The sequence below is a fragment of the Silene latifolia genome, chromosome 11, assembly GCF_048544455.1.
Source record: "Silene latifolia isolate original U9 population chromosome 11, ASM4854445v1, whole genome shotgun sequence".
Lineage (NCBI taxonomy): Eukaryota > Viridiplantae > Streptophyta > Magnoliopsida > Caryophyllales > Caryophyllaceae > Silene > Silene latifolia.
In genome coordinates, this window is record NC_133536.1 from 109,651,474 (window position 1) to 109,666,006 (window position 14,533).

The 14,533-nt window shown below is 37.5% G+C and overlaps 1 protein-coding gene across 1 annotated transcript; it reads right to left on the bottom strand.

The window, feature by feature from the left end:
• Positions 1-1,307: 1,307 nt before the first annotated feature.
• LOC141613797 (uncharacterized) lies at positions 1,308-1,727 on the bottom strand. The gene has a single exon (XM_074432542.1). The coding sequence runs from the start codon at positions 1,725-1,727 to the stop codon at positions 1,308-1,310; it is 420 nt and encodes a 139-aa protein (XP_074288643.1).
• Positions 1,728-14,533: the final 12,806 nt, after the last annotated feature.

The window sequence follows — 14,533 nt, forward strand, 5'->3', positions numbered from 1 at the left end:
TTGTTCATCTTTTATGCTTTTAATTATGTTGATCTTTAATCTTGTTGTTGTTATTCCCTTTATCATGAGTAGCTAAATCTATTATCTAGGGTAAAGGGGATCTAGGTGGTTAGAAGATGATTAACTTATGAATTGATTGTTAAATTGCTTTGGATTATTTTGCAATTATTGTCTTACTTCTAATTAGTTAATTACTGATCAGAATTGATTAATTAGTCTTGCATAAACTAGGATTTTGACCGACCGGGTTAAGACTAGTATAGGCCACGATAATTGAATTACACCAACTTAATGATAGCGATTGCATGTTAAGTTTAGATCTAAAAAGACATATTAGAATCGACTGATCATATGACTTTCAACAATATAAATTGCTCAATCAATGAATTAAACCTTACCATTGGATGACTATCTAGTGAATCCGATCCCTAGACTCTCTTAATATTATTGTTATTCATCTTTTCTTCACTTGATATTAGTTGTTAGAAATCAAACCAATCAAAACCCCCATAAAACTGTTACCTTTAAGACAAACTTAAAAAATAGCAAACTAGAACAACTAACTCGCCTCCCTGCGGATTCGACCCTTTCTTGCCACTAGCTACCAGTTAGTAGTAATTTAGGATTTATTTTGATAGGCCAACGACTTAAAATAACCTTATCAACAATCATTCTCAAAATATGTCATACATATCATTATTTTCATTCAACTTCGACATGTTATCACATACCATATGAACAATTTTATCATACAAGAAGCCTATCAACTGGCTACAACACACATGCAAATTATAGCTTTAAAACTCATCATATTCAAACACAGAACGATCATACAAAAAAATGCATTTCGCATGAACCAATCCTCCACTCGTATCAGATATACCTCACTCAAGTATACATTTCCATTCCATCATTTCAACTATCATATATTATCATACGCCAATGAAGGGTTATATCAAGCAAGAATTCTATCAACTCGTATCAACACATACAAGAACACGTCACGCGAGGACTTGCCAATTTAACATCGCATACATGAGATCACACAACTTATCACATAGCGTTTTCCCCTACTCATAACTACCCACGTAGTGACCAACCGAGACAATATGATCTAGTTTTGAGATGAGGGATCCTACTCACCCAAAACCGACCTTCTATTGTACTCATGTCGGGTTCATTTTCTTAGACACACCTACGTTCATTTTTTTTTGGTGAAATGTGAGTAAGTATTATATCAAAAAGACAAAGTTAATTACAAGGAGAGAAGCCAAAAGGCGTTTCAAGAGAGAAATAAAAAGCAAGTATTACACTCCTATATTTCTCATCCAATCTAAACCATGTTGATCACTAATCTGGCCAGCGTTGAATTTAATTCTCCTCATGACTGCATCCTTGGTTTGCTGAGCTACCAGTTCCGGCCTTAAAATCATTTCATTAACTCGATCATTGTTTCTCTGCATCCAAATATTATAGTAAACTGCATTTTGGATAGCAGTTAGGACTTTCCACTGCACTAGCTTCCTATTTCCATTGATCAAACCATTGACAGTAGGGAGCACCCTGCCAGTCCATCTTTCTATTTCAGTTCTGACCCTACAACTATACTCACAGGATAGGAACATGTGATCAGCTCTTTTAGTTTCTCTGTTGCATAGACAGCAAAGGTCATCAACACAACAACCCCATTTAAACAGTTTTTCTTTGACATTCAATCCTCCATTCATAATAAGCCAAGTAATTATGGAGTGCTTGGGTATGTTCCAATTATTCCAAACAATGCTAGCCTAATTCTTAGCTGGTTGTGATGTTCTGAGCCAATCATAGCCACTTATGATAGTGTATCCCTTTGCATTATCAACCCAGACCGCATTGTCATAGCCATTCTTTATTAACTCCTTCACTTTGCAGACATTTTTCCACGACCAGTTAGCATCGGCAGGGGGAATATACTCCTGCCAGTCATGATTCTTAATGTATATCTGGTTAATCCACCTTATCCATAGTCTGTCTGCTTTACAATATACCCAATCAACCAGCTTGCCCACAGTAGCAATGTTCCACAATTCTGCCTTTTTAACACCCAATCCACCTTCTTCTTTTGGATTAGTAACTGTATCCCATGCTACCATAGGTACTCTGTGGTATTCTGAACTACCATCCCATAAAAAATTCCTGCAAATGGCCTCTATCCTCTTAATGACACTCTTTGGTAGAATAAACATAGTTGCGCAATAATTATACAATGTATTGAGAAAAGAATTAATAAGGGTAATTCTTCCTTCATAAGACAGCTTTTTAGCTCCAAGCCCCCTGATCCTTGCCACCATTTTTTCAGTAAGGCTACTACATTCCTTTTTTGCTAATCTCCCAGCCTGTATAGGAACCCCCAGATATCGAAAAGGCATGCTGCCTTCAATAAAACCAGTAACTTGCTTGATATCATGCTTCAAATCTTCTTTCACACCATTGAAAAATATCTCAGATTTATTATTGTTCAAGGTGAGGCCAGATGTTTTGGAAAAAGAAGAGAAAGCTCTCATGAAGAGCATAATAGATTTAGCATTCCCTTTATAAAACATTAAGAGATCATCAGCAAACATGAGAGGGGTAAGTTTCAAAGATTTGCATAAAGGGTGATACTGGATAGGCCATCTATCTGTTGCATACTTAATGAGCCTGGTGAGGTACTCCATACATATAGTGAAGATGAGAGGAGAGATAGGGTCCCCTTGCCGGAGCCCTCTTTGTCCTTTGAAGTATCCAAAGGTGGTTCCATTTAAACATAGAGAAAAAGATGTAGTTTTGACACACCTCATAACGCTTTGAATAAAAGTATCAGGAAATTTAAGCCCTTTTAACATCTGGTCAACAAACTCCCATTCAACTATGTCATAAGCCTTATGCAGGTCAATTTTAAACAAACATCTGGGAGAAATTCCTTCTCTGGAATACAGCTTCACAATATCTTGGCAAACAAGAACATTCTCAATGATGGACCTACCCTTGATAAAAGCTCCTTGATTATCATGAATAACATCAGGCAACACCATAGCTAGTCGATTGCAGAGTAATTTGGAAATTACCTTGAAAATGAGATTACAACAAGCAATGGGTCTGAAGTGCTTGACAGATGTAGGTCTTTCAACACCTACGTTCATTTTGGTTCATTGGTTTAGGTTCCAAAACTGTCGCTCTGATACCACTTTGTAACACCCCCTTCTTACCCTACGAAGGTAATTGGGAGATGTTACCATCTCGGTTTCCCGAGGTGGTGAATCAGATATACAATCAAGAAACATTTATTATAAATGATAAGTTTAGTGAATTACATAAACCTAAAAAAATTAATGAATAAAGAATACAAGTCATACTACTACGACTCTCTAAAGATGACTATCTCATGCCGACTCAACTCCAAGTCCAAAGCGCGTCCCGTCTCATGCGTGACACCAAAACAACCTGTACTCAACTTACTCCCCATATGATCAGAAATATTATATGGATCGACATAGGCCACCCCGGAAATAGGTGACAATAACAGAGACACACAACATGTCAGTTTCAATAAATAACATAAGACACGACACAATTTATGCATGTGTATGCAACTAGACAATGATGTGAATGAAACACTATTATACAATTATTATACCGGTACCGGGACACGTTCAGACGTACCCATAACCATCGGTGCCAGGGACATGCCCACGACACCACACCTAACACAAAGGTATCGGGACACACCTAGGCGTACCGGGCCCGGAAGCCAACCGGATCCCCTGCCGGAAATCGTGTCTCAACCACACGAGTCCCTCCGTACTCAAGTCATTAATGTTGACACAACTCTAACTAATATAGAAAAGGTAAGTCGGGTATCGTACTTCACAGGGAGGCTATTATATCTACTTGTTATTCTAATTCGTCAAGGTAACAAGTGAGGGGTGTTTGAATTGTTTTAACGAAACTACTGAACGAAATGTAAAGCATAGGAAGAGAGAACGATAAAAATAGTAAAATGAAATAAAGGTGTAATAAAAAAGAGAGAAGAAATGCTAGGATGTCGGTTCACCATGATATCACACAATTCTGCTAAAGGTAAGGTCAGTCGGTCTGATGTGAGAAGGGTAAAGGAAAGGTCCTTCCGGTCCGCTATCCGCCCTAAAATACTACTAACTTAGCTTCCACCCTCATTAGTGTAGTCTATTCTTCATAACAGGTCTATTCATTCCAATCTTCCGATCTAGGTCTGAATTTAACCGGATTAACTAGTTTAGAAGCGTGCACTCAACTAAACGATTACAATTATATTGCTATGAATCAAATCTCGCAGACAAAACCGTCTAATCTAATTATAACATTATTACTTTACTATCATGGCTCCCCTAATCCTAGCAACAAGGAATTTAGCAACGCATATTCACAATGGAACTAACAACAATAGATGAAATAATAGAAGACATAATATAGAGGTGATTAAGGAGTAATAACATGGACTAATAACAAAACTAATTCAAACAAAAATTAAGTATGCAAACGGGAGAATTAAAATAAATGAAGAGAGTAAAGATAGATTACAAAAGTTTTAGATCCGGAAATAACGAACGTCCGACGAGATCAATGCTAGCCAAAACCGAATGATTCAGAGTAATAGTAGATTAAAGATGATTAAAAGATGAGTAAAAGATAGATGAAAGATAACCTAAACCTAATGACGTCTTCCCTTTATATAGGAAAGATATTTATTAAACACGTACTCCATAAAATAAATAAGTTCTTGCGACAAAATCTCGCGTAAAATAGCAAACTGCTAGATCGAGTACTTTCAGACTCCTCGATCGAACACTCTTCCTGCAAAACCTCTCGATCGAACAGTTAATGTACTTGATCGAGGATCTCCAAAATAGCACTTCTCGATCGAGAACAGCAGGGTCTCGATCGAGCATTATTCAGCCCTTATATTTACTCGATCGAACAGATTGGCCAACAAAAGCCTTCGATCGAGGTAAATACCACTGAACCAGCTCCTTGCTCATTGATTTGGCTTCTGAGATGACTTCACACTTCTCAAGGCAGTAGTAATTCTACTCCCATTCTTCCATCTCCATAAATTCAAGCTAAGGGACAAGAGAAAGGCATGATTCCGCTACTTTCGGGTCCATTCCTGCAATTAAAGCCAAACAAACCGCAGTAGACTACTCGGGGCATTTCGCAATATAAAACTATGAGAATTGCATAGAAATACGTACATAAAAGGCTTAAAAAGACTATATAAAATGCACGTATCAAATGTGCATATCCCTCTTAGAGTGGGAAGCTCCAAGAGGCGACCTGAGCGTGAGACGGTATCCCAACCGCCTCACGTCTCCTCAACAACAATTAACCAACATAAACCGTCATGTCCTACAATATGCATGACAAAGACAATAAATGCAAGATACCACAGAATATGCCAATTACCGACTCATGAAGTCGTCTTAACCAATACCATGTTATAATGTATTTCTAGTAACATATGAATTCACGACAACATGTTATAATGCAATGATTACTCAATGACGACTCACATGACCATCCAAATATATTGAAACTCAGTAGGATTAACCTACCTTTTAGAATGCCCGCTAAACAATAAAGCAACCGGATACAAATGTTCTCCTCCATAAAATCGTCGACTAATTACGATAATAAAATATATAATTACTAACTAATCTAATTGAATTACAATATATAATTTAATATAATTAAATTCGAATCCCGATTCAAATACTCGCTAAAACCAATCTCGCTTACAATTGCATACTTCCTCGTTCACCACGGTAGCCACCACCACCTACCACCGGTGGCTACCACCGTGGACCACCACCAACCATGGTGGCCACGGCCAGCAACAACAGCCACTACGGCTTCAACACGAACAACGAACAAAAACACCAACAGCAACGCCGAACAACAACATACCACCCAACCAAGGCCACTACTGGCCATGACCGGCCGACACCAACCACCGACGACGTTCCCTGAACATATTCGACACCAGCAAGCCATACGACCACCACAAAGACAACCACCACGACAACCATTGACAACAGGCAACAAGAACATACAAAAACAACAAACCCGTACACCCCTTTTTACCCTTGGTTTCTGCCACGTACAGCCACCCTAACCACCACCCATGACCACCACTAGACTCTCCTCTCAACCCATGACCATGTCCACCCAAAGCCATCCTAGGTTAGGCCATAAACGAGGGTCAAAAATCCGTCTTAAGACGGTCACATAAAACAACAACAACCATTTAACCCATGTAAAAGTCACGGTCAAACCCAGATTCGGGCGGTCAACGATGGTCAAATGACGGGTCAAGGTCGGTCGAGGTCGAGGCGGGTGAACATTATAAATTAATTAATATATAAACTAGTATAAGGCGGTCTTACCTTACGATCTCGAGGCGAGGGGACGAAATCTCCTTCCTTTCCTCTCCTTCTCTCTTCCCATGTTTGTGTGGTGGATTTTGTGAGATTGTGAACGGATAAGATGTATGGATAAGAGGATGTGGAGTATATATATATATATATATATATATATATATATATATATATATATATATATGTATATGTATATATATATATATATATATATATATATATATATATATATATATGTATATGTATATATATATATATATATATATAGAGTCGGGATCCGGTGAGAACCCCTAAATATTTGAGGATTGAGGATTAGTGAATACAATATCACAGGTTCTTCAATACAATATCATGAAAATTCTAACCTTTGCCAATTTTTTTTTTTTTTTTTTTTTTTTTTTAAAAAACAATTGTAATTTTTTTTTGCACAGGTGTTTTTTTTGTGATATTTTATCGAATAACCTGTGATATTGTATTGAAGAACCTCTGATATTGTAACGAAATCCTCAATCCTCAAAAAGATAGTGTATCCTCACATGATCCCCTTCCTATATATATATATATATATATATATATATATATATATATATATATAGACTTGGGATCTAGTGAGAACCACCTAGATAGTGAGAACCTTGAGAACTCCACCTTAATGATTTTTTTTCTAAAAAATAACGACATATTTGGATCGGCATAGAATTTTATGTCTAGATAACATATTTCTTGGTCCAAAAAGTATAAATTATTGACCGGAATCGAGACGAGAAACATTTTACTAATTTTGATGCACCTAGTACTTAATTTTCATGTATCTAACAATTTTCACGCACCTAGAACTCGTTTTCGTGCACTTAGAGCCTGATATTTTCATGCACCTAATAATCATTTTCATGCATGTAACAATTTTCATGCACCTAGTATTGATTTTCGTTCATCTATATCCATTTTAGTATATCTAATTGTATTTTTGTACATTAAGTTTATATTTGTTAATAAAATCAAAATTTTTTGTTTAGCTATACTAAAAATGTGTTAGAATATGCTAAACTAAGGGTAAATGATCCATCAAAACTTTCGGAACAAGATTTGATATATGCTAAACTAAGGGTAAATGATCCATCAAAACTTTCGGAACAAGATTTGATGATGATTTACTAAGGTATATATATATATATATATATATATATATATATATATATATATATATATATATATATATATATATATACGACTTTTCGTATATTGTAACACTCCCATACACCAAGGTGCCTTACCAAGACCACCTAATGTAGAAGAGTGTGTGTGTGTGTGTGTGTATACATGTATCGTATATTATTATTATTCCGTATCATACATAACTCATAAAATATAATATAATATTATTTATATAATTATAAAATACGGGGTATTATAGGTCGGGTCATTTCGGGTTTCTCAAATTTTTTGGTTAGTTCGGGTCGGGTCTGGTCATTTCGGGTTTAAGTGTCTGTTTCGGGTTTGTTAGTCAGGTCTGTTTCGGGTCAAGCGGGTCGGGTTATTTTGGGTCGAGTCATTTTCGGGTCAATGATTAAGAGAGCAAAAGACATTGCAAGTCTTTTGGGGTCAATTAAAGTTATATTTTGTCGGGAGATTTTCGGATTCAGTGGTATTGGGTCGGATCATTTCGGGTCGGGTCTGTTACGAGTCCATGAAAGCTCAGGTCATTTTCGGGTCGGGTCGGGTCAATTCGGGCTTCCAGTGTCATTCGGGTTCGGTAGTTCTGGTCGATTTCGGGTCTCGAGTCAGCCTTTTTGGGTCGGGTCAATCGAGTTAGGTTCATTTTGCCAAGTCTAACCCTACCGTGCCCGTGCCCAACGCACTGTTCAGTACGGGCCGTGCCGGACTCGTTCCGCCGGTCGTGCCTAGGAACGAAACATCTACTCTAATGGTTTGGATTGGGTATTTGGAAGGATGATGTAGGTTTTCTGGTAAGCCTCACGGTTTTAGTGGTAGAGTTTAACAATTACTTAGCGAATTAATTTTTATTCACTCTTTCAATAAAGCATGGGAGAAAAAAATAGATCCATTATGGTGGGTCTTGTATGCTATTATCATGTGTGGTATCTAGTGTTCAGTATTGAAGTGTACCACAACATCAGCATGTGTTGTTATGAACAAGAGATTAGTGCTATGGGGTGATACCTGTCGTTTAGTACCAAAAATAAATACCTAAAACTACTAACAGAAGTTAGTGGAAGTAGGGTCGATCTCCACAGGGAGGCGGTCACTATCTACTCGTTAATTCAGTTTGTCTACGGTCACAATTGGGGTTTTAAAGTTGATTTCTAAACTACTGGTGGTTAAGGCAAGAGAAATAGAGAAAAGAGCAATAAAGCAAGAAAGAATAAGGTGTGATCAGATAAAGAGAGATATGCTAGGACTTCGGTTCACCATGGCAATTAATTAACTCAGTCATAATAGTTCAGACGACTTAATGTGAGAAGGGCAAGGGATACAACTAACTTAACTTCCGTCCTCATTAGGGTAGTCTACTGTTCATAACAGGTCTGTTCACTCCAATCTTCCGATCCAGGAGCGAATTTAACCAGATTAAGGAGTTTAGAAGCGTGCACTCACAACTAAACGATTACAGTTATATTGCTATAAAGCAGTTCTCACAATCAATCATCTAAGCTATTCATGACTTCATCAATTTCCTACCATGGCTTCTCTAATCCTAACATAAAAGGGATTTAGCTATGCATAAACATAACAAGAACAAAAGATGAAGAAATAATAACCATTGCAAATTAAAGAGAGTAAAGAGAGAATTACTTATTAAGATCCGGAAAAGAGAGCAACAGTAAGTCGAACAATAAGAAAAGGAAAAGTGATATATGAAGTGATACTAAAACCTAATTACCTCTGTCCTATTTATAGGAGAGATATTTTTATTCGACCTAAAACACAATACTAAGACAAAAGCCCGCGTCCAATAGCTAATCACTCGATCGAGCCCTTTGGAAATGCTCGATCGAATATAATCCAGTAAAAACCTCTCGATTGAGGTACAGAAGTACTCGATCGAGGAACTCCTAAATATCTCCTCTTGATCGAACAAAGATTTATTTCGATCGAGGTCTTCTCGTCTTCAAACTACTCGATCGAGCATGAAGAGCCTTCGATCGAGGAACTTCAACTTAGCCAGCTCATTACGTCGTTAGTTTCAGCTATGACTTGTTGATTTAGCTTCCGAAATGACTTCACGCGTTCCAAGGCAGCAGCGTTTCCCCTCCAAATCCACTCACCTCCTAAATGCAAGCAAAACGGACGATAAAAGGCTTGATTCCGCTACTTTCAGGTCCATTCCTGCAAATAAAGCAAAACAAACCAAAGTAGAATATTCGGGGCATTTCGTAGCATAGAACCACGAGAATCGCATAGAAATACGTGCATAAGAAACTTAAAAAGACTATATAAAATGCACGTATCAAATCTCCTCAAACCGAACCTTTACTCGTCCTCGAGTAAACTAAATGCAAACTAATGGAACAGAAAAGAAACCTCAGAGCTACTTACAAATGCCCACTTAGACCAATTTAATGCAAGCAAACTAATACTTATAGCTAAACGTGTCAAATGCAAACGAGTTGTAGGATGTCTATAATAAAGCTGAACTGTCGACCTTGCAAGACCTTTGATGATGGACTCTCACGGGTCACTCTTCTCTCAACAAAGCAAAGGGTAAGCAATTAAATGTAAGAGAGAAAGAAAAATAGTCGCTCACCTAAACTACGACCCACATAAACATGCTTGCAGCTAATATGATAGACAATTCTAATCACCACACATACATTCCAACCAAACAGTGTCTGTCACAGCCGAGAGCTTACAAAAATTATGGGAAAGTGAGGCAATGGGTAAGAAAAGGCAAAACATTATTTTTGGAAATGTGAGGGTATATGTGGCCAAGCTAGTACCTAAACAGAGCCAAACTGACAACATTCATTTCTCATCCATCAGAATTAAGCACAATGCCCTTGATTTGGCATTCAAACTCACCAAAGCAAACCAAACATACTCCTCCATAGATAATGATAAAGCATAGGAGCGAAACCGTCAATAATCAAACATATTTTTTTCTTATTCTTCTTTTCTCGGTTTCTTTTTTCATTTTTCTGTTTTTTTTTAGATTCTTTTTTTCTTTTCAACTTTTTTTTTTCTCATTTCATCCTCCTCCTCCTTCATAAATTGCCAACTCCAAATTCGATACAATACAAACCAAACTCGGCACAATAAATTATATACCGCAAAAACATACACTACTAGCTTGACGAGGCAGGCTAAATATGGATGTAGTTAAGGGTCAACAGGCAAATTTGGCTAAAGTGGAGCTAAATGGGTCAAAATGAAAGAAAGGGAATGTAAGCACCTCCCTGCATGTGACACCAACCACTAACCCGAATGTATGTAGGCAAAAAGCAATTGAATTTCATATTTGTGCAAATTAATGAACATGTTATACAAGGAGTATACTACTTGCAATCCTACATGAAACCGGTCATAAATGACACCAGTTTATAAGGCTCTAAATCTTAGAAATTATAAGTAGTTTGCCAAAATTTCAGGTCAAGTCTATTCGTTCAGCTAAATTTAAACATAAACTCGTAGATTATGCGCTAAGACAATGCTAAAAGAATATTAGTTTATGCAAGGCTTAAGCAAAAAGACAGATAATAGTGCAATTTCATCATGGAAATCCACCGTTTCGACTCAACCTATATGCTAAAATAAACGTGAAATTTTTGTTTTTTTAGAAATTTTTCTATTTTTATGAGATTTTCGAATTTTATAAAAATAAACAACAATACATACAGAAATTAAACGTGATAACAGAAATGCAGTAAAAACATAAATGCAGACACGGATATGGATGCATAACCTCCCCAAACCAAACCGTACAATGCCCTCTTTGTACCCAAAAATAGGGAAAGGATATGCAAACTAAAAAGGAGAGAGTGAAGCTGCGGAAAACTCACAAGAATACGCGAAGTAGGGACCTCCCCAAACTAGCCAGCAACATGGGAGGTCGCTAAATAGCCCCAGAACAGCGTCATTAGAAGTAAATCAACCAAATCTACCCAATGGTACTCGATCGAGTACAATTGGCTGCCAAAGTGTTCGATCGAAGGAAGTAAAGCACTCGATCGAGAAGACCAATTATTAAACACACAACAAAAACTGAAATGTTCGAAAAAACAACTAAAAAGCTTAAACTCCGGGGTGCCTCCCGGGCAGCGCTATTTTCAGACAGGTCCCAGCTCGACCTTCTTTTCTTTATCCAGCTGCTCCAGTTAGTCGCGATCAAAGCAACTCAAAGCTCTTAGCAGAAGATCATAAATCTGCGCATGTGCTACACAAGAGCATAAGTAGCACCAAAATAGAAGAGGAGCATATAAGAGCAATCTGAAGTACCGTCTCAGCCTAACAAATTTTCGATGACAAATATGGTGAAACATTATTAAATTATTTGTCCAACCGGGAGGGGGTAGAGCATCAAAATAAAAAGCAGAAATCATATGAGATAGTGTACTATTAATACCAACAATAATGAAATTATCGTTAACTACCTCAGGTCGGTTGCTCCTTGATGCGTGTATTTTATATAAGGTTTTCACCCCATTTTTACACGTATTTCTGTGTTATTTACATGGCATCTAGCTACAAATACCCCCGAATAGTCTACTTCGGTTTGTCTTGTGTAAATTGCAGGTACAGACCAGAAAGGAGCAAAACCGAGCCTAAACTTGTCCTATTCGCATGCATTTTGGAGAATAAGGAATTGGAGCCCGGAATCCATCACTTAGAGATGCGTGAAGTAGCCTCAGAAGGTGCCAAGGAGTACATACGTGCTAATATAGCTTGATCGACCAGTCTTGCTACACTATTTGGTCGATCGAATGCTTTATCTATCAAGAATCACTCGATCGAGTTGTTCTATTACTCGATCGAAATGGCTGATATAAGGAGTACTCGATCGAACTCCATTTCATTCGATCGAGAGGTTTTTCAAAATTTGTCCTCGATTGAGTGGTTTCATTTCACTCGATTGAGAGACTTTGTGCTTTATGCGAGCTTTAGATTATTTTCGAGTTGGGCTTTGTATTGAGGATATAAGCTAGGTCGGCAGTATCATACGATTACTTCTCCCCCCCTCACTTCGACTCTTCCTCTCTTTTCGGACTTCGATACTCTCTCCTCTACTCTATATACTCTTCTCTTGGACCCTAATTCGGATTTGACTACTTGTAATCGGTACTTTACTCTTTTATTAACCTTAATCTTAATCTTAATTCATTATTGCTTTCTATTGTTCTCCCCTCTTTAATCTTTAATTGTTGTTATAAATTTCTCGTCATCCTTGTTACCATGCTTAATCTTTATTGCTTATGTGTTGTTGTTGCCTCTTCAATGATCATGCATAGCTAATTTCCCCTTTCTAAGACATAGGGGAGCCATGATTTTAAGGAAAGCGTGAATTGAGTAATTAGATTTAATGCAAATTTGGTCTATGTTGTTAATCGCTACATATAACTGTTCTTGTCTAATTGAGTCGACGCAATTAGTTAATAAATCGCGGTACACCTTGACCTAGATCGGAATATTGGAAAGGGTAAGACATGTAGCGAACATTAGGGCGCTTTAGCGAGGGCGGAAGCTAAGCTATTAGTGTTTTAGGGTGAATTGAGACCGGAAGGAGATATTCATTGTTCCTTAGATTAAACTTGCATTGACCTGAGGCCTTAGAGTGCATTACTTGAGAATCATGGTGAACCGATTGTCTTAGCTGCTTTCTCTCTATTTGTTTACTTTCAACTCTTTTACTCTCTTTCTCTTCCTTGACCTTGTTATTTTAGAACAAACAATCAAACCCCCAAGAATTGGTTACCTTGACGGACTTAGTTAAAGCTGACATTTTCCTATCTCCCTGTGGATATCGACCCTACTTGCCACTAACTTCTGTTAGTTGTAATAGGTATTTATTTTTGGTACCTGACCACGGTATCAAATTTTGGCGCCGTTGCCGGGAGGTGACGTAAATTTATTGCTTTTATTAAATTTGTCTCTCATCTCAAGGAATTTATTCCTTGGGATTGATCTCATATTTCCTAAGTTCTTAATTAGTTTTGCAGAAAATATGTTCTAGAAAAGAACATTATCGTACCTGCTTTGCTGTAGACTCTATTTACTAAGATGCCGAACATCGCCAGTCATTCAGAACCTATGGTGGATTCCCTTCCTAAAGGTTTCTTGTTACCCACTACTGATTAGGGGACCTTTGGGATCCACCCATCTTATATACAGCTGGTTGAGAGAAATCTCTTCAGAGGTGTACCTGGCGAGGATCCTTGCAAGCAAAATAGAGCTCTTTACAGAATACTGCTCCACCATTCCTTTAGCTTCTGGGGTGACGCAGGACAGATTTAAGGGAGTTCTTTTCCCTTTCTCCTTGACTGATGATGCCCGGGAGTGGTTGAGAGATTTGGATAGGGAAGCTGCCGGTGTAACTGACTGGAATTCCCTTGCTCTAGCCTTTTACAGATGATATGTAACACCCCGCGCCTTTCTTATATTTTAAATAAACTTTTAAGTAATTTTTATTAAATAAGTATTATTTAAAGCTTATTTTTATAAAATATCGTCATAGTCATGTAACGATAACAATAGCGTAGATTCTAATTATATTATTCTCTGTCTTGAATTATAGTAGGTTTGGGACGGAAATTCTAGTAGAAACCGACTCATTTTGAGTTATTGGGCTTATCATGACTCATGGCCCTTTCTCCTTCACTTTTCTCTACACAAAACCCCAACTAAACCCTCACAACTTCATCTCCCTCACTTCTAATTTCTGAAATTTCCCAACAAACATATCACCATTGTTGAACCATCTCTTCTTAACCCTAAAATCACCATATCTCACTCAATTCTTCACCAATCTCGTTCCTTTTCGTGCCATTATCTTCCTTTTCTCATTTCCCTTCTTTCTAAGTAAGAAAGTTGTCATCTTTTCCTTTATTTCGAAATTCTCGTCTTACAAGGATGTGGATTCTTGACTTAAT

What these genes read in the sequence shown, in the direction of transcription:
- LOC141613797 (XM_074432542.1), bottom strand. Translation starts at nt 1,727, where the DNA reads ATGAATGGAGGATTGAATGTCAAAGAAAAACTGTTTAAATGGGGTTGT.